At 54.6% G+C, this 27,490-nt stretch overlaps 10 protein-coding genes across 10 annotated transcripts; 4 read left to right on the top strand and 6 right to left on the bottom strand.

The window, feature by feature from the left end:
- Positions 1-780: 780 nt before the first annotated feature.
- On the bottom strand, positions 781-2,628 carry JN550_009051 (uncharacterized protein; the record flags this gene model as incomplete). Its single annotated transcript, XM_049321080.1, has 5 exons — positions 781-940; positions 1,011-1,180; positions 1,235-1,348; positions 1,433-1,633; positions 1,717-2,628. The coding sequence occupies 5 exons, from the start codon at positions 2,626-2,628 to the stop codon at positions 781-783; spliced, it is 1,557 nt and encodes a 518-aa protein (XP_049168886.1).
- A 648-nt stretch (positions 2,629-3,276) lies between these two features.
- Positions 3,277-4,544, bottom strand: JN550_009050 (uncharacterized protein; the record flags this gene model as incomplete). The annotated part of the gene is made up of 2 exons (XM_049321079.1): positions 3,277-4,401; positions 4,521-4,544. 2 exons carry the CDS (start codon positions 4,542-4,544, stop codon positions 3,277-3,279), a joined length of 1,149 nt encoding a protein of 382 aa, XP_049168885.1.
- Positions 4,545-5,445: 901 nt separating this feature from the next.
- On the top strand, positions 5,446-9,527 carry JN550_009049 (uncharacterized protein; the record flags this gene model as incomplete). The annotated part of the gene is made up of 4 exons (XM_049321078.1): positions 5,446-5,503; positions 5,754-6,473; positions 6,557-9,407; positions 9,470-9,527. 4 exons carry the CDS (start codon positions 5,446-5,448, stop codon positions 9,525-9,527), a joined length of 3,687 nt encoding a protein of 1,228 aa, XP_049168884.1.
- Positions 9,528-10,398: 871 nt separating this feature from the next.
- JN550_009048 (uncharacterized protein) lies at positions 10,399-12,383 on the bottom strand (the record flags this gene model as incomplete). The annotated part of the gene is made up of 2 exons (XM_049321077.1): positions 10,399-12,320; positions 12,377-12,383. 2 exons carry the CDS (start codon positions 12,381-12,383, stop codon positions 10,399-10,401), a joined length of 1,929 nt encoding a protein of 642 aa, XP_049168883.1.
- A 1,103-nt stretch (positions 12,384-13,486) lies between these two features.
- Positions 13,487-14,287, top strand: JN550_009047 (uncharacterized protein; the record flags this gene model as incomplete). The annotated part of the gene is made up of 2 exons (XM_049321076.1): positions 13,487-13,839; positions 13,915-14,287. 2 exons carry the CDS (start codon positions 13,487-13,489, stop codon positions 14,285-14,287), a joined length of 726 nt encoding a protein of 241 aa, XP_049168882.1.
- A 1,680-nt stretch (positions 14,288-15,967) lies between these two features.
- On the top strand, positions 15,968-16,942 carry JN550_009046 (uncharacterized protein; the record flags this gene model as incomplete). Its single annotated transcript, XM_049321075.1, has 2 exons — positions 15,968-16,006; positions 16,115-16,942. The coding sequence occupies 2 exons, from the start codon at positions 15,968-15,970 to the stop codon at positions 16,940-16,942; spliced, it is 867 nt and encodes a 288-aa protein (XP_049168881.1).
- Positions 16,943-17,638: 696 nt separating this feature from the next.
- Positions 17,639-19,360, top strand: JN550_009045 (uncharacterized protein; the record flags this gene model as incomplete). The annotated part of the gene is made up of 5 exons (XM_049321074.1): positions 17,639-18,420; positions 18,472-18,535; positions 18,583-18,816; positions 18,871-19,191; positions 19,241-19,360. 5 exons carry the CDS (start codon positions 17,639-17,641, stop codon positions 19,358-19,360), a joined length of 1,521 nt encoding a protein of 506 aa, XP_049168880.1.
- A 425-nt stretch (positions 19,361-19,785) lies between these two features.
- Positions 19,786-21,027, bottom strand: JN550_009044 (uncharacterized protein; the record flags this gene model as incomplete). The annotated part of the gene is made up of 1 exon (XM_049321073.1): positions 19,786-21,027. One exon carries the CDS (start codon positions 21,025-21,027, stop codon positions 19,786-19,788), a length of 1,242 nt encoding a protein of 413 aa, XP_049168879.1.
- A 2,463-nt stretch (positions 21,028-23,490) lies between these two features.
- Positions 23,491-24,627, bottom strand: JN550_009043 (uncharacterized protein; the record flags this gene model as incomplete). The annotated part of the gene is made up of 1 exon (XM_049321072.1): positions 23,491-24,627. One exon carries the CDS (start codon positions 24,625-24,627, stop codon positions 23,491-23,493), a length of 1,137 nt encoding a protein of 378 aa, XP_049168878.1.
- Positions 24,628-25,994: 1,367 nt separating this feature from the next.
- On the bottom strand, positions 25,995-27,222 carry JN550_009042 (uncharacterized protein; the record flags this gene model as incomplete). The annotated part of the gene is made up of 2 exons (XM_049321070.1): positions 25,995-26,927; positions 27,013-27,222. 2 exons carry the CDS (start codon positions 27,220-27,222, stop codon positions 25,995-25,997), a joined length of 1,143 nt encoding a protein of 380 aa, XP_049168877.1.
- Positions 27,223-27,490: the final 268 nt, after the last annotated feature.

Raw genomic sequence — 27,490 nt, 5'->3', positions numbered from 1 at the left:
AAGGCTTGGTACAATAAATGAAGACAAACAACGGTGCATTGGGCTGCTGACTGCAGGGCGATACCACATGATGATATAAGCGCAAGAGGTGACCCCTGGCGGATCAGCTGGTTATGGCTGTTGACTGCACCAGAACATGTCGTGAGGAATCATTCTCTTTGTGGCTTGGGTTTCATTCAGGCTGAAGGTGAACGCCAAGTAGAAGATTACCCAAGGACTGGCGTCGTATCATTTCCGGCCAGGCACTCCTGGTCAAGATGAAACATATGCTAGTCTCTTCAGAGCTCCGCTTTGCAACTCGCAAGGTTGAATTGCCGCTGTTCAATGCCATAACGCTACGATGAAACTTATATATCACTCACGATCTGCCAAGTGACAATTCATTCTAATTTCGCCGCTAAATGACTACATATAACTCGTAGAAACATCAAATATCCGTCGGGAAGTCTCTTGGCCCCGGAAGATGGTGGATCTGCGCATTCACGGTGGCCGCGCTTTTGTAAATTATTCTCTGGCAATAATCTTTTTCTATCAGTGCCTATTCACTTGCTGGCTTCGGCAACTTTATTGATAGTATCACCTGCATCTTCCCGCTGGGGCCATATTTCCGTTGCTGTTGATTCGCTAAGTGTAGTCTACTATTTTGTGCTCGGATATTCAGGATTGGTTTGAAGCCTAGGTAATCTTTACTGCCTTGGTTGAACATCTGTTCTCTTGGAGCAGGTGAGCCAGAGAAATGCACGCTCACTCGCCATTTGAATCATTCCATAGCTGCTCGGATCAACGCGCGACAGGATCTAAATACACGTTGAGGGGCGGCTTGTCCCAAAGCAAGTGGACTTTATTTCTCTCGAGCCAGTCACTACTATCACCCGACAGGCGGATATTAAAGTTCCACACCAACTTGGCGAGGACCAGTCGCATCTCCATGTATGCCAGGCTGTTCATCCGTGAGCATGACGACAAATCTTTAGGAGGGATAATGATGGCAGAAAAAGGGAGAAACCTACTTCCTTCCAAGACAGTCTCGCGGACCCAGGCTAAATGGCTGCACTGCGTCAAGCTTGTCATTGGAAAACCTGGCATCCTTACCCTCAAACCTCTCGGGATGAAAGCCGTATGGGTCGGCGAAGAGCGCCGCGGATCTGTACATTGCCAAGTGCCATACTCCGACCGTCGCCTAACATTGGGTCAGCGGTTGGAGCCCATAGTTTCTAGAAAGTTGATTACTTACACCCTCAGGCACGGCGTGCCCGGCAATGACCGCGCCTCCCTCTGGCGTCACCCTGGGTCCTGTGATAGCGACGGGCGGGTACATCCGCAGGGCTTCGTTCAAGCAAGCGAGCATCTGCCACAGAGGAGGCGAGTGAGTACAGCGTCATCTTCATGCATTCCAAGAAGAGTAACATCCCATCCAGTGAAAGGCACTTACATAGGTGAGGCTGTTCACACTGCTGAGCGTGATCTCTGATTCGTTGCTGAATCTTGCGCGCACTTCCGACTGGAGCTTACCCAGCGCGTCCGCGTGTGTAGCCAGGAGATACACGGCGCCGGAGAGCAAGGTCGCCGTTGTCTCGGAACCGGCGATGACTAGCAAGCCGGCATTTGCCTCCAGAGTCGTATGGCCGAAGCCCTGTAGCCCCTCGTCAACAAGCAGCCTTCACCAATATAGACGACATTGATCACTTCAAAGGGGGGTGCAGTGCACGCACTTACGTGTTCGATCAAACCTCCCAAGAAGTCAGCGCGCCCTTCCTTCTTCATCTGCTCGTCCATCTCGAGCCGCTGCTTGACTTTGCTCACCGTCAACTCACGGTGGATCCGCTGCGCCTCGAGCCCGACCTTGAACTTCTTTGCCGCCCAGGCGACGCCCTGCAGCAAGCCCAGATGGCACAGGACCTGCATGGTCGCCATGTTCTTCAGACTGCTCATGATCAGCCGGATCCAGGGGTGGTAGTCGCTGGTCCTCAGGCAGCCAAAGTCGGAACTGAACGCCAGCACGCCGAGGACATCGAACGTGAAGAAATTCAGGTACGCCGTTATGTCCACCGGCTTTGCCGCTTGCGTGACATCCTTCGTGGCACCCTTTCCGAGACCACCGCCCGTCGCCTCCCGGAGCCGCTGGATCAACAGGTCTGCGTAGCCTCCGATGACACCCTCATGGGCGCGCAGTGCGGTCGGCGCGAATGCTGGCGCCAGCGCCCGGCGCATGAGGTCGTGTTGTTCCTTATTGGAACTCATCAAGTTACCAGGGCCTCCATCGGCCGGGGGTTGGCCGTAAAATATGGGGTCCATGGAAAGCTCCCGTTGCTTGCCATCTCCCGGCTTGCGGCCATAGATATCGCGCCAGGCCATCGGGTCCACGAACGACAGCTCGTGCGGCGCGATGCGCACCACGGGACCGTAGACGTCGTGTAGCGAAGCAACCCAGTGCGGGTTGTCGCCGGCCTGTAGGTGATAGAGGCGCGGGATGACAGACAGGCGTGTGGAGAGCGGTCCCGGGTAGCTGGATAGGGGATGCAAGGTCACATTGTAGAGGCTGCGAAGGAGGGCATAGCAGATGGCCGCAAAGATCAACAGAGTAACTATAATTACTGCATTTTGCAGCAGCACCGTAACCAGCGCCATCTGGTTATATGGACGTAGAGCTATGTTGACGCAGAGGTTATACGGAGCTCTGTTGCAGACTGGCCTCTCGAATTATATGCACTTGGAGAACCACCAGCATACCTATGCATGTACATCTAGGTAAAGATAGTTGAACATGTGTTCCACAAGCGATACTTATAAGGACTGACTCCTTGCGAATCATGCAGGACTTGTCGTAAGTCCAAGCGCCAGCATTGAAATCCGCTGGGAGAGGGGTCGCTGAGGATTAACGGAAGTGGCTCTTGGAGGGGTGCGAATCGGATCTCTGCAGACGGACCGCCCCTGGTCGTACCACGGTCTATAGAACTCCGCGAGCCACCCCCCAAAGTCCGCGGCCAGGATGAACTCCGCAACAACGGCATCGATGCCACTGCCAAGGATTTGCTGAGCCGGCGCCTGTCTCGTCTCCGCCGGACATATCCGTGGCCGTCTCGTGAACATCACGGGGAGCTCGCCTCACGATTGCTTGGTCTTGATACCGCTAAGGAGTCCCCATGTAGATAAGAAATAGATTGATAGTGGTCATTGGGCCTGTGTTATTTTCCCAAAGGTATCTGCTATTCATCGGACAAAGTAAGTTGATGTAGGTGTCCCCCTGGGTTCCGATATCGAAGCGGCCGCGCTTCCTCAAGGGACCATTTGAGATTTATTCCTGCCCGATCTCCGGATCGGCTTCTGGTCCTCGGTACTGTCTCTTCCATGTCCAGCATTCTGAGCGGCCAAAGCCCCCGACGCAGGCTCCGAATCATCGCCACTCACTCCTTCAGCCTCGTCGATGGACTGCTCACTCCCTTGACCCAAAACCTCGCGCATGATCTTCTTTCCTTCGTCCATCTCTCCATTTAGCGTCCCGCAGCTCATGCATTTCCATTGTCCAACCTCTGCCAGGGTTTTGGTACCCGGAGGCGCTTGGCCATTCACCAAGCGGCACCTTTGACATATCAACACGAGGCGGTTCTTGGGGGCAGTTTCGTCTTCGCCAAGCATCAGGTCGAGGATGCGATCGTACCATCTGGGCGGGCCAGAGTTGAACTCGTACTGGTGGTAGGACGGAGGCAGATCTCCGGCATTAGGGGCGAACTCAGCAGTGAGTTCATGCCCGAGAGGAGAGGCGGACTGTGGTGGCGGCGGGCGGAAGGGCGCCTGAGGATTTTGGTTTTGTGGCGTACCCGGGGCCGAGGGAGGCCGTTGAATGTTCGCTGTCGGTGGCGGTGGCATGTGCGTTCGGCCGCTGGGCTGGCCCCGGTTGCGAGGCCCGTCTTGGTTGACCGGCCCGCTGCCCTTCTGGCCATCTCCATCATTATCCGGGCCAGGCTGGCCTGACTTGGTGCGCTTGGGCTTGGGCTTCTCCCCGCCGTATTTCTCCAGTAGTTCCAGGGTAGAGTCGTACTTGGTGGCGTCCTTCAGCTTTTGGATAGTCTTGGCCCGCTCAGCCTGCTGGTCCTTGAGGCGCGATTCGAGGGTGTCGATACGGAAGGTAAAGTAGGCGTTCGTGAGGGTGCGGATAAGGTAGATTAGGACGGGGCTACCTGCCACACCGGTCCATTCCCAGGGCCCCAAGTTCTTCCATCCGACGACAAGGACGAGCACGATGGCATAGACGAGGTAGGCGAAGGACAGGTAGAGGGTCCACAGGACTTTGACGCGCCGCGAGGAGGAGCGCTGCTTGTCGAGCTGGAGCTGGGTGGCTGCGATCTTCTTGGAGAGAGTCGACAGGGTTTTCTCGAACGAGGCGGGGGACGAGTCTTCGCCCTGGCGGAGGAGGTCTAGTCAGTCTCGGGAACAAGATTTGGCGAAGGACCAAGGTGCACGGAGTCGTGATGATGCAGGAAGACGGGGGACATGGCATCGGGAAGAGAGGCGTAGCTTACCTTCCAGGGCCAAAGAGAGACCATGACTCTACAGCAGGGGTTTGGTGGTGATGCTATGCGAGCATGACGAGAAGAGAAGCTTGCAGAAAAGAGGAAGGGAAGAGGGCGTGAGGCGGTCAGGCCAACAGGATCAAGGAAAAGAAGAGTCTCGGTCTTGACAGAATGCAGCTACCTGGGCAGCATCGGTGGAGTCAGAACGGTGATATGTCTCTTGGTTGCATCACGAGGCAGGCGACGCAGCTGGTGTGGACATTTGTCGTGAAAAAGCACAGTGACGCCATCTGGGAGGTAGCGCGAAGAGGCCACCAGGGCACGCCAGCTGTTATGTAACCACTGTACGTACCACTACCTAGGTACCTATTTGGATGGTAGGCGGCTCTTTGCGAACTAGGCAAGCTAAAGCTAGCTGGAGGCTGGCTCTGCCGCCCGCCTCTGAGTGGGTGCCTGAAGCCGGAGGGAGTCTCCCTCACCACCGCCTGGACTCATTGTTCAGACGACGCACGCCCCCTTCCTCCCCCCCCCTTTCTGGAGCTCTGACTGGATTGGCCTCCTTACATACATGCAGTTACACCCGACAGTCCCTGGGGCCCGTGGTAACTTGACTCGCAGTGCTGCTGCTGCAGCTGGTGAAATACGGGGTAGCCTGCGTGTTTGAAGCAGTGAAGCAGTGTCGGGAACAGAGAGGCAGACGGACCGGTTTTCACGACGGCAACGGACCCAGCATGCTGCTGCTCTCTCTCTCTCTAGAGCAGTGTACACGACTTTGCAATGTCTCTGTTACATGCTATAGACCGAGAAGAGCCGTCCGATCTCGTTAGCCATGGATCTTATAGCTAGTTCACTTAGTACATCGCATTGAGTTCCCCAGCACCGCAGGTGCCCAGGTGGTCAGTCAACGGGCTGTACTGCACCTGCAGTAGGTAGCATGGGGCCCCTGAGAGAAACATTCCCCCGTGCCCGAGGCCCTGAGCCTCATCCCGTCTGTGGGTACTTTTTCTAACTTAGACCTTACCTCCCAGTCCCCTTTTCGGCAGGGATGGGGTCCAGCTCAAACATGGCGAACACCTGGCGCATCTGGCTCCCCCGGCAGCTCTCCCCGGCTTCGACAGTTTGAGTCGTGTTTGGTTTCCCCGGCACTTGGCACTTTTTCTTTTGTCTGCAGCTGCAGTAGAATCGTCTCGCGAGCCTGGCTGTGACCGTGACTGTCCTTCTGCACTCATACATCCACTCAAGTAGACGTTGCGTCCACGGAGCGGGTGCCCAGACGCCGGGAACGCCTCAGCCTCGAAGCGGCCAGCACAGCAGCCCACTCCAAAGTCTCCCAGCCTCGGTCTTACACACCCAACTACCGGCCAGGCCACGAGCACTCGACGAAACCCCACGACGACAATCCCACGGCCGCAGCTCGCGACGCAGCAGCGCATGGCTACAACGCAGACCGCGGACTAGCATCCACCATGTTTCAGAGGTTCAAGAGCGCAATCGACCGGACCATCGCCGAGGAGCAGGCCCGCCAGAAGGCCGCCTCCGATCAGCCCACGCCCTCCGGCACCCGTCCTCGCTCCGTCTCCCGCACCAACAGCGCCAAGGACTCGCCCGCGAAGCGCAGACCGAAGAAGCCCGCCCAGGACGTTTCCAATGGCGACGGCCTGCCCAATCCGGACCCTGCCGTCTTCGAGGCCGCCTTTGCTCTAGACGAGGAGGAGGCCGAGGCCAAGGAGACCGACGAGAAGCCTGCTGTTGCCCAGGACGATGCGACAACGGCCGAGAAAGCCGATGGGCTTGCAACAGACGGCGCCGAGTCCAATGGCGACCGCGTCGACAAGCCAGCCAAATCACCAGAAGCAGCTGAGCCGGCCGCCAGCGCGGCGCAACCTGTCCCCTCGGCTGAACTGCCCGCCGAAGTCAAGGCCAAACTGCGGAAACTGGACAAGCTCGAAAAGACATATCCCGGTACGTGTTGTATTGTCTCGCTCTGACGGCAACTCATACTGGCTGTTTGCTCGTCGTGACGCTAACTTTCTCTTGTGTGACAGAGCTGTTGCGCTCGTATCGTATCGCCCATGGACGAGCCACCTCGATCGAGCCCTTCGAAAGGGCGTTGCGCGAGAACACGCCGCTCACATCCATCAAGGATCCTGCCGCCCTGTTAGAGTACCTCAACCAGTTGAATCTGAAGGGCGACATGGTCATGGACGAGTTCAAGCGTGTCTCGGCCGAGAAGGAGAGCTTCAAGAAGAAATACGAAGACGCCGACAAGGAGCTTGTGCAGCTCAGAGACGAGCTTGCGACACTCAAGGCTGCCAGGTCAGAAGCATCGCCGTCGCAGGTCGCCGGCGCCGGCGAAACCAAGGCAGAAGACGAGCCCAAAGAGCCCGCTTCACCATCTGCCGCCCAGCCTGCGGACGGCAAGACAAAGTCCCCCGATGCCGGCAAGGATGAAAGCGAGGATATGTTCTCGTACGAGGATGAGATTCCTCAGCTGCAGGCCGAGGTTGCTTCCAAGACCGAAGAGATTGCCCAGCTCAAGTCGGAAATCGGTAACCTGAAGGAGGAGCTCTCTGTGGCCAAGGAACACAGTGCTGGCTTGGTCGAGAATCTCGAGGTTGCCACCCGTGAGCTCAGCGAAGTTCGAGACAAGTCCGCCGTCCAAGGCTCTCTACAGACCCAACTTGATGCCAGGAATACCGAGATCCAGACGCTCACCGAGAAGATCGAGCAACTGACAAGTCAACTGCGAGACGTGGAAAGTAGCCTGGAGAAAGAAAGGACCACCTCGGCCGAGACTACGAAGCAGAACAAATCCGCCATCAAGGCTGCCGAGGACGAGAAGGCTGAGCAGCAGTCCAAGTTCAAGGAGCTAGCCCAAGCGAAATCAAATCTCGAGACTAAGATCGTGGGGCTGACGTCGGAGATTGAATCCCTGAAGAAGTCCAAGACGGAGAGCCTGGAGAAGATAGAGCAGCTCAACAAGCAGATCCAGGATGCGCCTCCTCCTAGCCCGGCTACCACTGCTGCCCCGTCCGAGTCCTTGGAGGTCCCGCCGACCCCTTCAACCACTGGTGCGAGCAAAAAGAAGAACAACAAGAAAAAGAAGAAGGGCGGCGCTTCCTCGGCCGCGGGCGCTTCTACACCTACTGCTGCCTCCGAGCAACCACCGCCCTCACCTGCTGAACCCCCTGAAACTGCCTCGCTGCGAGAGGAGCTCACCAAATTAAAGGATGAGATCTCTCAGAAGGACACACAAATCGACCGACTCTCGAAGCAGCGGAAGACGGAAGAGGATCTTCGTGAGGAGATCGAAACTATCCAGGAGACTCTGCTCTCTATCGGCCACGACCATACTGATGCAAAGGATAAGATCAAGCAACTCGAGTCAGAGAGGGCGTCGCTCAAGGAACGTATTGCTGAGTTGGAAGCTGAGGTTGCGTCCTTCACGTCGAATACAGAGGCGAGTTCCAAGCTGCAATCCGAGTTGGACACCATGAAGAGCGAGTTCGATGCCTTGAAGGCCAAGTCACAAACCTTGACATCGGATCTAGGGGCAGCTCAACAGCTGGCTCAGTCGCGGTATAAGGATCTTACTGACCTTCGCGAGGTTCTGTCCAAGGCGCAACCAGAGCTGAAATCGTTGCGACAGGACTCGGCAGCATTAAAGACAACCAGGGAAGAATTGGCGACCAAACAGACAGAAATCAGAAACCTCGAGAAGCGGGAGAAGGAGCTCAAGATGGAAGTCGCCCGTGTCCAACGCATTGCGGCCGACAGAGAAGGTGACATTCGAAACCTGAACGATAGGATCGCAGCCGAGGGCAAGACTCGTGCTAAGCTCGAAGATGAAAAGAGAGTGGCCGGCAGGGATTTCAGGCGTTCCGAGGCCGAGAAGATCGAGCTCTCTGCCAAGGCCGAAAAGGCAGCCCGAGAGCTTGAGTCGTTACAGTCCGAACTTGCGGGTGTCAAGCCCAAGATCAAAACCCTGGAAGATCAAGTCGAGGCGCTGCAGCGAGAACGGGATTCTTTGAAGGAAGAGGCCGACCTCAAGACGGCTCAGTACAATTCGGCACAGGGCTTGATGGGCTCAATGCGTGACCAGACCGCCGAGCTGAGCGTACAGCTGAAGGAAGCCAGGGGCCAGGCGGAATCGCTCGAAGAGGAACTTGCTGAGGTTCAGAAGCATCTGCAGGAGAGAACGCGCGAGGGCGAGACGATGCGCCGCATGGTCAACGAAGTCGACTCGCGCGCCGATGCCAAGGTCCGCGAGATGCGGGCGCGCCTGGACGCGGCCGTCGAGGAACGCGACCGCATCGAGGACGAGGCCAGCACCTTGGGCCGCCGCAGGGCTCGTGAGAGCGAGGACCTCAAGGCCAAGGTGCGCGAGCTCGAGCGCGATGTCAAGACGCTAGGCTCCGAGAAGGACGACCTGGAGGCCAGGGAGCGCGAGTGGAGAAGAAGAAGGGAAGAGCTCGAGCAGGTCGAGCAGAAGGCCAACGCCGAGGTCGAGGACATGCGGACTGCCGTCGCGAACTTGAGGTCCGCGCTCGACAGCTCCGAGGTCCAGGTCCGGGAAGCCGAGAAGCAGAAGGGGGATCTACGGAAGTTGCTCGACGAGGCCAGGTCTCGCTATGAGAAACTCAACAAGGAGCTCAGGACGGCACAGGGCAGACTCGCCGGTGGCAGTGCTTCGAATCTCGCGGGCAGTGGCCGTAGCAGCATCGATAGCTCGAGATCTGGCACGCCCATCAACGGTGGTGCCGCAGCCCCCGCCGGTCAGCCGGCCGTGGACACCATGTATCTCAAGACAATCCTGCTGCAGTTCTTGGAGGTTAAGGATGAGAAGGTCAGGTCACAGCTGGTTCCGGTACTGGGGAAGCTGCTGAGATTCGATCGGTAAGTCTTGCTGCGCTGATCCATGTCAACTTTTGAGAGACTTGACGCTAACTTTTCTGCAGGAGTGATGAACAGAAGTGGATAAACGCTGTCCACAGCCTGGCGAAATCGGGGAGATAGCCCCGTCGTATCATACTTGTAGGATAGTTGAATCGAGTATACACCTGAGAGGTGGACCCGTTCGGGATATGATATTGAAAATGCTGAGTGCCCGACAATTGTCCATAAGCTGTGATACCCCTGCGCAATTATTAGCATAGAGTCCAGCAGCGTTTGACAGTTCAACTTCACCAGTGGAATAAGAAGTAAATGAGGATAGCAGGCTGCCTGCCACGGGAAGGGTGGAAAGGCAAAGGAAGAAAAGAAAAAGAAAAAAGAACAAATGCCGGGGCCGGGGTTTGAACCCGGGATCTCCTCTGTGTACGGCGTTGAGAGCAAGGAAGTGAAGGCAAATAGCAATGCCAGCAAGTGAGGTGCCTTAACCAACTTGGCCACCCCGGCAGGTATACTGATCTTGTTGTTGCCAAGTCGGCTGCGAATTGCGGACTATGGGGGGCATCGGCGACGTGAATAGGGCTTTGTCTTCATTCAATCATCTGACTTTCTCCCCTTAGGCACCCGCACAACATTGTGAATACGGCTGGCCAGATGGTTCACATTCCGGGGTGCACAAGATCCCTGGAGTGCAAGGCAATGTTTACATCGCCCGATCGGGTGAGACGAAACACATCAGCCATGTTCTTTACGTGGTTGCCGATGTATTGGCTGAGACACCCTTCTTTACTTCTCTTCACTTCACCTCATATAGTGATCATCACAGTGATTTATCGCAGAAGTTTTATACTAAGTCGCTGCCTATTAGGGAACGGCGATACATATGGATGGGACAACTTAAACATGAAGGGCCCATTAGGTAATTCATATACCTTATTACCTTCCCTTACGTACATGCTACATTAGACAGGAAATCTACACAGACTATGGTATTGTCTCACAGTCTCACAGTGCCGCCCTTCAATTCCTGGAGATCCTTGTTCCTGAACGGAACGTACTCTCTAGTTCCAGGCGGAAGCCAGTAAACGGTATCGACAGCTTCTCCCTTGCTCTTCGCTGACTCCTCGATCTTCTCGAGGTCGACCCCCTCGGACCTCAGCCGGCCTTTCTGGAGCTTCATTGTGCCAGTGTACTCCAGCTGGCGGACCACCCTCACGAATATGGGTACTGCGTACCGTGGAAGTTTAGTAAGGCAGTGCTCAGCCAGACCCTTAAAGTCGAACGAGACACCAGCTGTTTCCCCCGGGTTGGTGACCACACCTTCCATTGGGACGATAGCTGCACATCCAGCGCGTCCGTCGGACTTGGGAGCCAGCACGCCGTAGACGTTAGCTTCGGCGATCTGCGGGAATGCGCCTACCACGTCGCCGACTTCGTTGGTCGATACGTTCTCAGACTTCCATCGGAAAGTGTCACCCAGGCGATCGACGAAGAACAAGCGGCCATCGGCATCCAGGCGCATCAGATCGCCAGATCGAAACCACAAGTCGCCCTTCTCGAAGACGTCGGGCAGCCGCCGCTTCAGTGATGCCCCGTGGTTGGCGAAATATGTAGGCGTGCCTTGATCAGGGGCAGCTGGGTCCAGCCTGGCAATTGCTTCACCAGCCTCACCCGCCTTGGCCTCGATGGCGAACCCGTCCTGGCCGCGCACAACTTCCTGAGTGTCCGGGTCGATTATAATTCGCTTCTCCCTGTCGCCGTTCCACCAGTGCCATAGTTTTCCCCGTACACCAATCGCATTGCGTGAGAAATCACCTCGGTTCGGGTTCGTGCTGAAGCCCAAACCGTCTGTTGCCGCATACAATTCGTGGACGCACTCAATGTCGAACCTCTGTCGGAACTCTTCCCAAACATCTGGTCTCATGCCATTACCCCATGCAACCCTGACCTTGTGCCCCTTGTCGAGCTTCGAGGGTGGTGCGTTGACCAGGTAACGACACAGCTCGCCAACGTACTGGATGTGGGTGGCTTGGTGCTGGTGCACCTCAGGCCAGAAGGTCCTGTGTGAGAATTTGCGGGACAGAATAACTGTCGAGGCGCTTCCTATGCTTGGTATTACACAGAGGCCATGAGCCGATCCATGAAAGAGAGGGAGGCAGGTATACATCCTATCACCTGGCTTCAAGACCATTTCGTGTCGAGTACCTGTCATAGCCAATGATAGCTCACGCGCACGGCTCATAATCGTGCCTTTGGGCATGCCTGTCGTTCCGCTGGTGTAGATCAAGCAGGACACATCCAGCGGGCTGATGTTCTCCCGGCGCGACGCTGGCAACGGCTCGCGGTCTTGAAATGATGCGAGGAACTGGGGTGAGTAATATAACGTTTTGATCCCTGATTCATTCAGACCTGCCTCTATCGGTGAAACCAGGTGGCTGATATCACTGTCAGCGAGCAGATACCTGGCTTTGCTCAGTTCGACGGAATGCTGCAGCGACTGGGCTGTCAGGTTGCAGTTGATAAAAGCTGGTACAGCCCCGATGCCCTCCAGGGCGAGCCAAAGCAGTATCCACTCCGGTGAGTTGCCTCCATCGAGGGCCACCATCTCGCCTTTCTTGACCCCCAGGTCCTTAAGCAGCCAGTTGCCAATGGGCTGCAGGGCGTTGAAGAATTCCGTGTAGGTCCATTGCCTGTCTTCGAAGATCAAGAAAACCAGATCTCCCTCCTGGGTGCCTGCACGATCTTCCAGGATATGGTAGATCAGCAGCTTGTTCTGCTGAAACTTTTCCATGACCCTTGCCATCGTTGCTTCCAGTCTGGCCTTTCTGTTGCCATCGCGAAGGTCGTGGCGGATATGATAGCGAGCATCGAGGTAAGCTGCGAGCGCAGCCCCGCCGGCGGCAACTCCAGCAAGTGACACTATACAGGGGTATCAGTCCTGAATGCCTTTTTGATCAAGATCAGAGTCAACCTACAAGCCATCCTCGTTGAGTATGAGTGTTCGAGAATCCCAATGCAGGTTGGTGAGAGTAGCTCCACGAATGCAATGCACTGGAAATATTCGAGTCAGGGAACTCTCGCCAGGACGTGAAACCGAAGGAGAATCGTAGGCCAATCCCTTGCATACAACCGAGGTATGTAACTCAAGCACGTATGCACGCACCATTACCCCATTGCCCCGCAGGCTGTTTGGCAGGGGTAGTTTGTTAGCAAGATCCCCATTACGCCTTGATGCAGAATGCGGGGTGCGTACTGCAACTGTGCTGTCGGTGTAATCTTCTTCTAGGACCCTGGGGAATGTCTAATTGAAAGATGTTTGCCGTGTATTGTATCGCCGCGATGGCTGACTGTCGACGTTGAGAAGTTTCCAGAGCCGGACTATGAACCAGAACTCGCGATATCATTTTACACAGATCATGGCGTATTAGGTGGCTCAGCTGGCGGCCTTGAAACTACTATGGGATCGCCACATATACATGTCTAACTCGGACACCTGATTCTACCAGACGTGCCTATGTAGGCAGGCCTCGTGGAAGGTCTCGCTGATAGACAATGCCAACTGTCAATTTCTGATAACCACGAACATAGCAGGTTGTCAGCTAGAGGTGACAATAACGGATCAGATTCACCATGCATGAAGTCATTTGCTCATTTGACTGTATATTTGACTGTATAGAAAGGTGAGACACCATGCTATTGTTATATCTGGTGGAGGTGGCTGAGACTGGTTTGCGGGAACGACGAGTGGGACTGTTTGTGTCACCTGGTATGCAGCGCGCCAAGACATCCCCGAATCACACAGCCAATAGGATACACATCATCTACGTATACCTGAATCCTGTCAGGCTCAAATTCTGGAATAGAAAATAGCAAGATGCTCTGTAGAATATCCGCATCGTAAACCATGGTGGAGATGATGTTCACTTGTCGAACAAGATCCCATGGGTTGACGTCACGACGGCGCCAGTGTCGGAGTTTAGACGTGAAGTTAGCTAACGCCGGAGCATCGTAAGCTGAACATCAAATGCTCTCCCGGACCTCCGAATTGAACTTCTCCGGTATCATTCTGCACTGGAGTCGCCAAAATGTCAAGAATCTTCATAACTGGATCCTCAGATGGGCTTGGATTGCTATCTGCACAGGCGTTAGCCAGTCGTGGACACCAAGTCTTTCTGCATGCCCGGAATCCGAAACGGGCTGATGACGCGCGCAGCGCTTGTCCGCAAGCGACTGGTTGCTTTATTGGCGACTTGTCATCAACTGAAGAGACAAGGTCATTGGCCTCGCAGCTCAACGAGGCGGGCCCTTGGGATGCGATCATACACAACGCCGGGGTGATGAGAGGAGGCGAGAGCACCTTTGCAATAAACACATTAGCCCCTTACCTCTTGACTTGTCTCATCAGCCCGCCGCCAAGGAGATATGTTTTCCTAAGCAGGTGAGTTGCGATCTGAAGCTGACCGGTCATCGAGGTAAGGTCATGAAGTGGCTAATTGTCTGGCGATGCCTACAGCTCCATGCACCAGGGCGGCGATGTCACTCTAAGGGACATTGAACGATGCTCGTACAGTGACAGTAAGCTGCACAATGTCATGCTGGCTTTCTGGTTCTCCCGACATTTCGGTAGCCAGGTTGCATGCAACAGCATGGATCCCGGATGGGTCCCGACCAAGATGGGTGGCTCGGGTGCTCCCGATGACATCAATGCCGCCGTCGACACTTACGTGATGTTAGCTGAAGGGAGCCGTGCAGCAGAGGGTCAGACGGGAAAGTATTGGTATCAATGCCGGGAGCGGACTTTCAAGTCGGCGGCATCAGACAAGCAGAAACAGGACCAGCTCATTGGCCTTCTCCATGGCAAATCTGGTGTTCAACCGCCAGGCTGAGCCAAATAGCAACATCCAAATCCGACTGATTTCCAATAAAGTAATGGTCAATCTATGAATAAGAATATACGCTCTCAACTAGTGCAAGAGCAAGTTGTTGCACAGCCGTTCTCGGGGCCCTAACGAACGTAAGCAATGGCAAGGCGAGCCACCGCACTATAGACCGAGGAATTCCTCGACGCAAGTGACCGGATGCGTCCATTACAACTGTTTTCTCCAGCGCTGCTTCCAATTCCAAAACTTGCAACCATGGACGAGAAACTGTGGCGTCGAAATGCCTATATCTAGATGATGTATACCACTTGACTCACCTTACAAAACCCACTGCGGTGTCCATTGCGAATATTTCGAATGACAAACAAGGCATTCGTACATCTAGGGAGCAGACACGGTCTGGTTACACAGTTCTTGGCTTCATGCTTCAGTGGTCGGATAAGCGATCAAACATCAACTTCGAACGCATTCTGGAGCCATGCAACGAGGTCATATGATCTTCTAACGCCCACGCTAACTGCCGCTGCTGAGAATATTCGCTTTGCTTGAGCATTGACGTCAATTGGAGTCAATCATTCTCTGAAGGTTACGATCGTGCGGAGAAGGGCCAAGAGACCAACTCACCATTGATGCATGCTTGCGGCAACGGCAACAGGATCAGGCCGACCGTGCAAAGTGACCAGCGTGTGTCGAGATATAAGACCTCGCAGACCAACAGCAATATTCCACTTGATATCATTAATTTGTAACTATAATTAGTACGTCTAGATGCAACAAACATAAAACCTTGCAGTTACGTCAGGCCACTTAGGCGTCTGTCAGATCGTCATGTTTTGAATCCCGTTCCTGTGATTGCGATGCCACACTTTTGCCTGTTGGCAGTAAGCAAACCACTTTGGCCTGCCAGAAGGATTCATGCACGGCCCTCAAAGCCCTGCCGATCCGGAGCACACAGGATCTACAGATCCGCAGCTGTTGGGGTAGAGGGGTAGCTATTCATGCTTCATACATCATTGCGCGAAGGTATCACAGAAATGTCGGTGTAGGGGGTTTGATGGTGGGAAAAGTTGCAACCAGGTTGCGCAACCTGAGCCAGCACCAGTCGGGTTGGACATCTAGAGTCACCAAAGCAGTAAACTGTAACGTGTAATGTCAGTACCGCTGTTTCCTACGTGGCCAGAGGGTTCGAAGAGATACAATCAGCAATGCCTCATCTGGTTACTCGGTGCGTGTTGAGCTGGAGGCAGGCTCGGCAGCTCAGACGCTGACAGAAACTCCAAATAGACAGTCAAGGAGTCTCAGTGGCTGACGGATTGTCAGGAAGGCGGGGGATCGTATGTTCCTGGCTGGTTGCTGACTGACGTCAGAATCTGAGCCGCTTCCGCATCCCGTCGAACGCTGCGCCACTGCCAATCACCAACGCGCAGTGCAAATCCATAAGGGCTGTAGAGTGACGTCTGGATTTACCGAGTTCATGATCCAAGCCTAAAACACAGCGTGTAATCCAGCGTCAGCAAATGAAGCGGCATTTGCACTAATCTCCTGTTGTGCTGTTCCATCCGAGCCTTTGATATCTTATTTCTCGTTCGCAACTTTTCTTCCCGAAACCCCATTCACAGTCAACCTCACAATCGCCAAATCTACATAGTAAATCAGGCAGATTAATAAGTTTTTGGTCTCGCTACCATGGCAGGCATTCTTATAGGCGTCGGCGCCATGTTAGTGGTAAGTAACTCTAATGATCCCTTCCCCGCCTTTGTATTCGGCTCCACAAGTATTTCTACAATGTAAACTCTATTTCTTCAAGACAGTTCCACTCTAATTCTCTAATAGGGGAAAGCCCTGGTAACGCCTTACGAAAAATGTCGAGATTACGAACGCACAGTACGTCAAGTAGGGAATGACTTGGAAAATCTCAACATCGCCCTCGAAAACATCAGGCAACACGAACTAAAGGATTCTGCTCTCGATTTCCTACATAAGGCCGAGAGACAATATGAGCGCTCTGTTAAGGTGCTAAATCGATACTATCCAGAAACCCTCCCCACGACAAGACTGCTGGGCTACAGTATAGAAAACGGCAGGTACAAACACCTACTTGACATTGGAGTTGAGGCAAATCAGACAACAAGAACTCTTAACGACATACTCGGCGAGGAGCGCTGGAAGAAGATCATGTCCAAAGGAGAGGCCGTGAAAAACAAGCTGGACAAGGGCGGGGATGCTCTGGATAAGCTGCAAGGGGCGCTTGATTGCCTGCGTAAGGATATCACTGTCCTGAAGACCGCCAGAGACGTCGACGAGGCCGACGTGGCCATGCAACGTTTGTTAAAGTCATCCAGACGTGCACTCCAGGTCCAACAACGTACCGGACGTCCAAAGCATGAAATGGCTAAGTTGATAGAAAACCTCAACGACGCTTTCGAGTACCTCCTCAACACTAACAACAATCGAGAAAAAAAGAGGGCAATCAAGTACTTGGGTGGCGTCATTCAGGATGTCGATGGCGAATTGAACAACCTGGGTATACTCCAGTCCCCGAAACAACAAAGAGAGGTTCATTACAACCTGGCTCCTCATGTAGAGGATGTGACGACCAATCTGAAAGAGAAAGGTGGACATGAATTTGTAGCCCAGGGAATGAAGCGTAGCAGTAGCTAGTGATCTTGAATATACAAAAAAATCAGTTTCATCCGCTGAGGTAGCGTTGCACTGTGGCTAACTATACACGTATGTCGCATTTGTGCAATTTTTTAGGATGATAGGAGCCTCAACTAGCAAGGCTTATTTACAAGATAATTTAGATACGTTTAGTTATTTTCCTTCGCCTGTTATTGTATTCGAAGATGATAGTGCAAACCGGATTTGATAGCTAGTATTGACAATGATATGGACCAAGATCTTTGATGCGCATTCGCCCGCTTTAGACTCCTGGTTTCAGAGAACATCGTATTGATGGCATTCCCCCTAGCACCAATGTAACACTATAATCTGCGTATGGCGTTGATCTTATCCTCTTGTTCCCAGAATGCATATCCAGCCTGCAGCGGTCGTTTGCAGTTCCGTTTTCGTCGGGGTAAAGTGGGTGGCGAAGCGGAGTCCGGGCCAATAGTCGCTTCTTAAGAATCGATACTGTCTTACAAGCTGCATGTGTCCCCAGTGCGTACGCAGGGTAGAGCTTGGCTCATTGGATGGTGCCACTTTTCAATTGAAATCACTATGGATTGAATGGCCGGGTGGTTTAGATGATTGGGAACATATATTTCTGTGCTGGAACTTGGACGAAAACTCTTTCACACTCCCTGACGAAACACAACCCATCGTGCGCCAGGCAGCGGTGTTACGACCTGACGGAAGATGATTTCCATGGCGCCCTTCGCATCTACAGCAGATGTTTGTCTCATCACTGCTTTCGGCCTTGTTGCATGGTATTTGATCTCGGCTTCGGCCGCCTGGTTCAGATTACGACATGTGCCTGGGCCTCTTCTGGCCAAGTTTTCGTACCTATGGTTGGGTCAAGTCGCACAAGGCGCAAAGCAGTATTATGTTCACCGCGACCTCTGCAGGAAATACGGGCCGTTGGTCAGAGTGGGCCCAAATGAGTTGACCACAGATGATCCGGAAGTCCTAAGAAGGATCGCAGCCACCAGGAGCTCGTACGGGAAGGACTCATGGTATCAAGGGGCCAGATTCAATCCCTACCACGAGGCCATGTTCTCCACCTTGGATGTCCGAGCGCACGACGCGTTGAAGTCGAAGATGGGCGGCGTCTATGGAGGTAGTGAAGCGCCCCTCCTGGAAGCCGGTGTTGACATGCAGGTACGGAGCTTGGTAGAGCTCATCCAGAAGAACTATATTTCTGCCAGCGCTGGCGATCGTAGCAAGCTCATGGACTTTGCCCCGCTGACCTGCTATTTCACTATGGATGTCATCACCAAAGTAGCGTTCGGTCAAGAGTTCGGGTATCTCAAATCTAACGAAGATCTTTACGACTTCCTTCGCGGCGTCCGAGATAACTGGCCGAAGCTTGCCATGTCCGTGGATGTCCCCAGCATCCGTAATGTTTTGTTGTCGCCGTTGTTCTTGAAGTTCTTCGGCCCAAAGGTTTCAGACAAACAGGGCATGGGGAAACTCATGGGGTAAGTGGCAAGGATATCAGAAATTATTGTTTTACTAAGGCGGTATGGTAGAGTTGCAAAAACCGTGGTAGATACAAGATTTGGGCCTGACAAAACTACACATAAAGATCTTCTTGTAAGCCACGCCGGGAATCTTGCGGTACTGTTGCTGACTGATTCCAGGGCTCTTGGATCAGCAAAGGACTAGACCAAGACCGATGCGAAACTGAAGGTCTCTTCATGGTCATTGCTGGATCCGATACCACAGCTTCTGCTATACGCATAACAATGCTCTACCTAATGACTTGTCCCAACGTTTACCAAAAGCTCAAGACAGAAATCAACGCTGCCTGGGATAGAGGTGGCATATCGAGCCCCATTTCGTACGAGGAAGCGAAGAAGCTGCCATATCTACAGGTTTAGTACCTCTGCAGACACCTTCGTGGATGGATTCAGCTGACTCCGGTACAGGCTGTAGTGTATGAAGGCCTCCGAATGCGCCCACCTGCACCTGGACTATACCCAAAAACAGTGCCTCCCGAGGGCGACGTCATCCACGGGAAATTCATCCCGGGCGGTACGGCTATCGGAATGAACACGGCTTCTCTGTTCTCATCGATCACACACTTCGGCAACGACGCAGACGTTTTCCGACCGGAACGGTTTACCGAGGCGACAGAGGCGCAAAGAACCGAGATGGAGAGACTCGTCGAGCTTGGTTTCGGTTACGGCCGGTTCATGTGCGCTGGGAAAGCAGTCGCTCTGATGGAACTGTACAAGGTGTTCTTCGAGGTGAGTAAACAGCGGCTAGACTCTGCTTTGTTTCTGACGGTCTGCCAAGCTATTACGTCTTTTCGACTTCCAAATAGCCAATCCCACTACACCATGGGAATCCCGGAGTTACAGCGTGTTTGTCGAAGAGAACATGTGGGTCAAAGTAACCAAATCCTCCAAAGTTTGAACATTGTGAATTCATGGTTGCTTGATCTTTGTTCGCAAAAGTTCATCGTTCATTAGCATCATGCCTTGAAGAGGGTGTATTTCAAATGCCTGAATCAAAGTGCGTCTATGACGCTAAGTTATTCTATCTCTTCAAATAACCATCTTATGGTATCACCACAGCCCAGACATCAAGGTAATGTGCTCTTGTATAATGCCGAAAACTTGTGGTAGGCTTCGATACCATGCTTGCGTGACCCCTGTCAATCGCTTGAAACTTGCAAGGATTCAAGTTGTATGACTTGATTGTCCACACCTAAGGGCAGAAGTTTCCATCACGCATGAATCTAGCGTGAAAGAAGTGCGTTTATAGTCATGCATGAACAGGACCGGATGTCCTGGGTCAATCCGTTGGCACCTGATCCAATTGGAAAGCAATTCCACTTGTCACAATCGAGCTTCTCGAGCCATAGGCTTAGTCCGTGTCAAAGGCGTGGTGCCATCAGGCCATAGCGAATGCTCAAACATAATGCGGTGGTCGATATCATGGCCGTGCACGAAGCGTTGGGCAAAGTATTGCACAATTGGCTTGATCCTTTCGTCGGCCGTGCATATCCTGGCCTCCATGCATGGGAAGAAGTCCTTTGCGATCCCGCACACGGCCAGCGTATCCCCGGATCCTTCGTACTCGAATGGTTTTGAGCCCGCCATGGCGTAGAAGGGCCAGCCCATCATGTTGAAGATCCGCCGGAGGTCTTTATCGACTAAGGCGATGTAGTGCGTTACTCCTTCGTAGTGGCCCCTGAGGTGTCCCCCGCGATATAACATGACGACGATGTGGTGCTCATCCCTCCCTCGATATTGCTCTGGTATAGCAATAGTGCCGATATCCCACACAGTTTCAAGGTTGCTGATCCCGTAATATTTCTTGAAATCCTCTTCCGTCACTCCGGCAAACTGCTGAGCCTCCTGAAGAGATAGGAGCCCGGCGGCCGAGTGCCTCATTATGCGCATGCAGCCGACTGGGCGGCGTATTGACTGGTCCATTACAACATAGAAGGCGCTGACGCTCTCGTGGCTGCCGTATATGCGCCTCATGTCCGCATCGGTGTTAGCAAACTTCTCCTCGAAGACTTGGCGTTCTATGTGGCGTCCCAGGTTGGATAATTCATCGTGACCTTCCAGCCTATACAGGACAAGCGCATCTCTGGTTCTGGGAGGTTGTTCGGACAATAGCCTAACTGACAGAGCGTCCAGCTCTGGGTCGCTAAGTGTATACTTGATGACAGGTGCAACGGCAAGCTGCGCGGCGCTCTTGGTGGGTGGCGCAGAACTGAAGTCTCTCGCGGTGATCTCAGTGGTCTGGAAGAAGCTGCGGGTGAAGTCGACGACTAGCTTCGGGTCAAATTGCTTGCACGTGTAGATGTCAACGCTGAAGAAGAGCGATGGCTGTTCCCACGCGTAGAAGTGCGCGCCACTTGTCTCCCAATGTATCCAGCCCGCCCAACCGTAGAGGTCGCTCTTGTGGGTGACTGGCTCTATCAGGCTCCTCATGGCCGTGATGTCCGATAGCTGTGACAAGTAGCGCCTGATAGCGCCATCACTAATAGGCTTAGCCGGGTAGCCTTCGACAACTAGCCGTTGCCGCAAGATCGACGGGGCTAGATCTGTATAGTTGGGCAGCGTCATGGTCGATTCTCGTGGAGAACGAGCAGTTCGCAGAGGTTTGAGAGACGCGCCGGAAGGGCGCCCCTCAGGTGGGCGCCGCCATAGAAAAAGGGTTCGCAACTGCAGGGTTCTATGGCAAGAAGCTTCTGACTGCTGGCTGTCAGACCGGGGTAAAGGGCGCTTGAGTTGGCACCAACTGATGTTGGTGCATTAGCTGAGCCTGGCCACAGCGTGTTGGTAGTATTGGTTCAGGGGTCTGCTCAGCTGGAACAGGGGCCTCTCGAGGTTGGCATTGAAAAATCTAGCCCTATACGCTTAGTCTTCACCAACTAGGATAATCTCAATCTTAGCGGGAGCCACCAGGCTCTCATGGAGTACGCTATGTGTATAGGCTATATAGTCATGCTCTAACCGAATACTCGGGTCCGGGTACCTGCTGCTGCACAACCCTCCTGGCAATGTTTGGGTTCTTAAAGATTTTGATCGCGGGAGCGCCTCCCTACATACCCATTGTGCACGTTGTGGCAGCACACCAACAGCATCCATGCAAGTGATTACCGAAACTCTAAGCAACCCCCCTGCCGGGCGTCCTTGGCTAACGGAAGCTCATTGGCTGAAAAGCCCGACCATTTCTCCGCTCATTTGCGGCTGAACGGCCTCTCGTGCGTCTTTGTACCCGTCACTCGATCGCCCGGGTAAGCATTTCAAACCAAACCATATGATGGGCACTGGGTTCGTCCGTTTTCGCCGATCGCGTTGTAAGACAGACGCCTCAAGACGCCTTGTGGGAGGCAGGCTGCTAAGTATAGAACCCGTTGCCGACAACCGCAATCGTTAGCGCCTGGGCTGTAGCCTTGTGACAGCGTCCCCCGGTACAGAATATACCAGGTTCAAGTGGTTCAAATTTGAACCAGAGCCGTGTGTTAGCAGATCGACGTCATCCCGGCGAAACTCGTATATCTGCCTTGCTACACACCACGTCTCTTTCTAGCCCTGATCTGAAGAGTCACCTAAAAACTTTAGGCGTTGGCATGGAAAAGTGCGCCATGTGATTGTGAAAAAAAAGAAGTCATTTGGCTCTAGACGCGACTTTGCACTTATTCAATGGGCAAGCCGCGCTACAGGCTATCTACAATAGAATCCCTTCCGAACGGGGAGCAGATTTTCTCGAGACCGTCACCAAACAGCCCTGTATAGTTGTGCCATCAAATCTGGCCATGGAGTTCCAAGGCTATTATTACTGGATGGCGGCCACCTATGCACGTAACTTCTGTGGGCCAAAGGTAGGATGGAAAGTAACGCTATGACTTCGGGCATTGTCATTCCGCGAGTTGGTGACAAGGAGACAACCGCATTAAGAAGGTGCTTTCGCCCACCTGCTATCCAGTCTCGGCTGGCCAAGCTGCAAGTAGGCGTGTAAGCACTCGTAAATTGGCTACCAAAAAGACAGAGTCAGGGGGGAAGTAGCACTGAAGATTGAATCCTGAATATTGGTTCATGCCTTGTTAATTTGCTCAGGTCCTCATCTACGAAGGCAAGCTAATTGACACGCACCGCGTGTCAGAGTATCAGGGCTCATACATTCAGCAACATAAACATGAAGGGCTGAAAGCGCCGTTCGGTCGCAGAGAATCTTGTGAGAGCGACATAGCTACAGAGAGGCGATATGACAAGACAAGCCAGTGGATAGGATTATTCGGGGGGGAGGGGGGGAGAGGGGGGGAAGCCAACAGCTATAAGTCACGACAATCAACTGCAATCATCGGTGGAGAGAGATACGGATGTATGCTGGAGGTGCTGATCGACGTGGTGAAAGCTCAAGATCTACAATTGATCAGGTACAGCATCCTTCAGTTCATTAGTATGGCTGCTTCGTGAGTCTAGTCACCCTGATCCTTTCTCTTTATGGCTTGCGGGTGTTCACATGTCCATCCTGTCCTGGCTTCCACGCAGGTCCATCTCCGCACTGTATCTTTCCCCCACCGCAGTACCATCGGATTGAAACGAGCATCGTGTGGTTGAGTACGGCCGCTTCGTTCAGCCCCGAGGCACCATAGAGTCACCACACACACATGAACGTGATCTGTACAGTTTCATTCCGCTTCAATTCAACCTGCCTAGCCTAGCGTACAAGTACAGAGAGTCCGTCCGTTGAACTTTCATCGCCATGTCAACTGAACAGCGGAAATGCTTTCCAGCCCCGTCTATAGCCGCGCCATACTGTAATTACCAACGAAAAAAATCGAGTTTGTTATGTATGAGTGTTGTGTGTGTGTGGAGGAGCTCTACTATGCTCTGGGCAACACAGATTCTAGACTGGTTGAGTCCGAACAATGCCCCACGAGTTTATTGCTGGCATATATTAAAACAGCCGGCGATGTAGTAAACGGGTGGGCGGTAGTAGTACAACCTCGACGTCTACTTTTCTCTCCCATGGCAGCTCATGCGGGCTCCATTCCGTTTTTCAGGCGGGAATAAGGGGCCTTACACCTTCAGCATCTTGGCGGCGTAGTCCTCAATGAGCTTCTCAGTGGGGAAGCTCATGACCTCCAGACCCTGAGCGTAAGGGGTAGGGACCTCAGCACCAGTGACACGCTGGGCGGGAGCATCAAGGTAGTCGAAGGCGTACTCCATGGACAGAGCCAGGATCTCAGCACCGACACCGAAGGCGGGGAAGCCAGACTCGACGGACAGGAGTCTGCCGGTCTTCTTGACACTCTTGACGATGGCCTCGACATCGAGGGGCTTGATGGATCGCAGGTTGATGACCTCGGCCTCGACGCCGTAGTTCTTCTTGAGGTTCTCGGCAGCGACGAGGGACTGGCCGACGCAGCGGGAGAGGGTGACGATGGTCAGGTCCTTGCCCTGGCGCTCGACCTTGGCCTTGCCGAAGGGGAGGACGAAGTCGTCCCTCTGGGCAGCCTCGGACATGGGGAAGGACTGGCCGTACATGAGCTCGTTCTCGAGGACGACGACGGGGTTGGGGTCGCGGATGGCGGCCTTGAGCAGACCCTTGGCGTCTTCGGCAGACCAGGGGGTGACGACCTTGAGGCCGGGTATGGAGCCGTACCAGGCGCTGTAGTCCTGGGAGTGCTGGGCGGCGACACCGGCGGCGAAACCGTTGGGGCCACGGAAGGTGATGTTGCAGGGCTGGATGCCGCCGGACATGTAGAGGGTCTTGGCGGCCGAGTTGACGATCTGGTCAATGGCCTGCATGGCGAAGTTGAAGGTCATGAACTCGCAGACGGGGTGCAGGCCGCTCAGGGCGGCGCCGATGGCCAGACCGGCGAAACCGGACTCGGTGATGGGGGTGTCGATGACACGGCGGTCGCCGAAGCGGTCCAGCAGGCCCTTGGTGACCTTGTAGGCGCCATTGTACTGGGCGACCTCCTCGCCGAGCACGAAGACCTTGTCGTTGGCCTCGAGCTCCTCGGCGAGGGCCTCGTTGAGGGCCTCACGGACTGTGTACTCCTTGACGCCCTTGGACTCGGCGTACGTCCTTCTCTGGAGGGCGAATGTGGAGGTGGCGCGGGGGACGGCGCGGATGGACGAGGCGGAGAAGGCGGTGGCCCGCGAGGCACAGGCAGCTGCGCGGGCAGCCGGTCGGAGGTATCGCGACATGGTGGGAGGGTCTGCTGGTGGACGGAAGGAAAGGGGAGCTCGTGGCAACTGTCTGTACGCGAGGAGAGGCTGTCAGTACGGGGGTTGGAGGTCCGCGCAGATTGGTGGGAAATGAAGACGGCGGCCAGGCTGGAGAGCGACGCCGATGCAATGGTCGCGAGAGCGAGAGGCAGAGCAGGAAGGAGGCGGAGGGGAGCTGCTTACACACGAGGACGACGGCGGCGACGGCGACGGCGACACAGGAACAGACACAAGACACGGAGCTCTTCCCAAGGTTTTGGTGGAGGGAATTTTTAGCTGGCAGCTTTTTGCTGATGCCAATCTCTCAACTTTTTCGGAGGGATTAGGAGCGCTGGGCCGCCCACTGGCCAGCAAGCGCCAGGTGGACCGCCCACTGGAAACGGCCTGCATTGGTGATTGTTGGGCCTGGCTGGAGCCGCTAGCCCCCACGAGGCCTAGCGCCGCGTGGTTATCGGTGCTATTTGCGCCCCGGGACGCATTTCCAGCGGGCCCAGAGGCCACCAGCCCAGCCAGCCCAGCCAGCGACACCTCTCCCGCCCTGCAGGCCCGACCCCTGCCCGCTTTTGGGTGCAAGGAGCTGTTGGGGGATCACCGTGGCCGGAGCCAGCGAGGAGCAGAGGGAAAAAAATATCATAGGGCGAACGGGGAGCCAGGGGTGCCAAGGAATACCTACAAATCGAGCTCTGATGGCTACCGCAGTATTGCACGTATGTATATGTCTCTATGTGCTTGAGTAGATACAGAGAATGATGATCTAGCTCGTTGTATCATGCGTACTGTGCCCAGCTATGGTAGTTGCTGCTGCTACTAGGACTTCACTCCAGGAACGAGTGGGCAAAGCTCCTGACCGACCCGTTTTTTACTTATCTGTATCTGAGCCCCTGAAGGTAATGTAGCGTGTCTCACACTCACTCACCCAACGTTGCGCGCGCCATGGCGACCGACTGACTGACTGGCAACCAACAGGTGGACTGCAAAATGCCGCACATGCACGACCATCAGGCACTCGCTATGCCATACTCATCATGTATATCTTGCATATTGTATAAACCAAAACATTGGATTGCCTCTCTTTCCCTAGTCTATTAACACTATGCCGTGTCTAATCCCAATCCCTCCGGCAAGTGATACTGCAATTATGATACAGAGAATCCAAGAGCCACACAGCGGGCGCCGCAACGGGCTGCCCGCGGCCCTCTATTAAAGATAATACCTGTGTTTCACATGCGGAGGCCATCATCTCGTTCACGTCACGTCATGGCGGACAGGCTCATCCGCCTGATTGTCCGTTTCTTCTTCTCCCACCGCCGCGCGCGCTCCTTGTCGGCCGTGAGCCCTTCGCTAGCCTATTTCTCGGGCTTCTTGCCGACCATCAGGTACATGGGCGTGAAGAGCTTCTCCGCACCGCCGGCCACCAGGCAGTCTGCCGCCAGTGCCAGGCTGTCGGCCGTCTTCTTGGTGCCCGCGGGCGCCAGTCTCAGCATCTCCAGCGCTCCGGCGAAGTTGTGCGCGGCCCAGCGTCCCCACTTGGTCATTCTCGCTATCGTGAACGTGTCAAAGACCGTCTGCATGTACTTCCACTCGCCGGCGAGCGGCCAGTACCAGGGGAAGGGGTCGGGGCGGTCTGCGAGGTCCTCGTGGTGCAGCAGCTCGAAGCCGGCCGTCTCCATGGCCTTCAGGCCCTCCGAGACGCGGACCATGTTGGAGATACCGTCGCCCTGCTCGATTCCGAGACGAATCTCGCGGTGGTGCAGGTTGTCGTTGTCGTACTCGTCGGTCATGAGCCACTCGTAGACACCAAAGACACCGCCGGGCTTCAGCACACGGCAGATTTCGCTGTAGACACCCGAGAGCTCAGGGGCGTGGACCGTGGCCTCAATGGCGTAGACGGCGTCGAAGCTGTTGTCGGGGAAGTCCATCTGCATGAAGTCGCCCTTGACAAAGGCCAGCTGGTCGGCCATGCCCTCCTTCTTGGCGTAGTGGGTGGCGCGCTGGATCTGGTAGTCGTTGTTGTTCAGGCCGGTGACGTGGCAGCCGGTGAACTTGGCGATCTCGCGCGCAGGCCCACCGACACCGCAGCCGACATCGAGCACCTTCATGCCCTCCTTGATCCCGATCTGGTGGGCGAGGTAGTGCTCGTGGCGGGCAATGGCCTGGTAGAAGGGCTCGCCGATCGAGTAACGGCAGAAGTGGAACGACTGACCCCAGCCGTACTCGTAGATGTCGGTTGCCAGGTTGTAGTAATGTCTGGTCAGGGTGGCATACTCGGCGATACGTTTCTGCGTGCGCAAGTGTGTCAGCGCCATGCCCTCATGCTCCGGCATCTACTGCGTAGAGTAACGGGTTTCCGTGGGGGATACATACCTGGCGAGTCTCCTCAGTCTCGTCCTTAGCAGCCTGGTTGTCCCAGTGCTTGAAATACTCGTCGACGGCAGCCTTCTTGGCGTCGGAGCCCTTGCTGAACATGGCACGGATACCACCGGCGGCGGTGGCAGACTCGCCGTGCATGGCCTTGTTGAAGGCGGCATCGCGAGCCCTGTCCTGCTTCTCGAGCGCGGCTTTGTTGGCGGCCATGTTGAATGTGGGAAAAGGGGGGGGGGTTTGGCCTAGGCGCTCCTGGGGGACGATGTCTGAAGATGTCGGTGGGGTGGGATGCACAACGACGAGCGTCAGAAGATGGAGAGGGAAGAGTGCTTAAGTATGGGCGAGCCCGGGGGAAGGGGATCAAGGTTCGAGATCGAATGCGATGCACCACGAAGCAGCAAATCGTATTCGGGAACCGTCACAGGAGAACAAGAGAGCAGACTCGCAAAGGGGGTTCGTGACCGTGTCGAGGAGCGCG

This window comes from Neoarthrinium moseri (assembly GCF_022829205.1).
Source record: "Neoarthrinium moseri strain CBS 164.80 chromosome Unknown scaffold40_Wmoseri_CBS_16480, whole genome shotgun sequence".
In the NCBI taxonomy this organism is placed as follows: domain Eukaryota; kingdom Fungi; phylum Ascomycota; class Sordariomycetes; order Amphisphaeriales; family Apiosporaceae; genus Neoarthrinium; species Neoarthrinium moseri.
The sequence above is the reverse complement of the archived record's forward strand: the minus strand, read 5'-3'. Positions and strand labels throughout refer to the sequence as shown.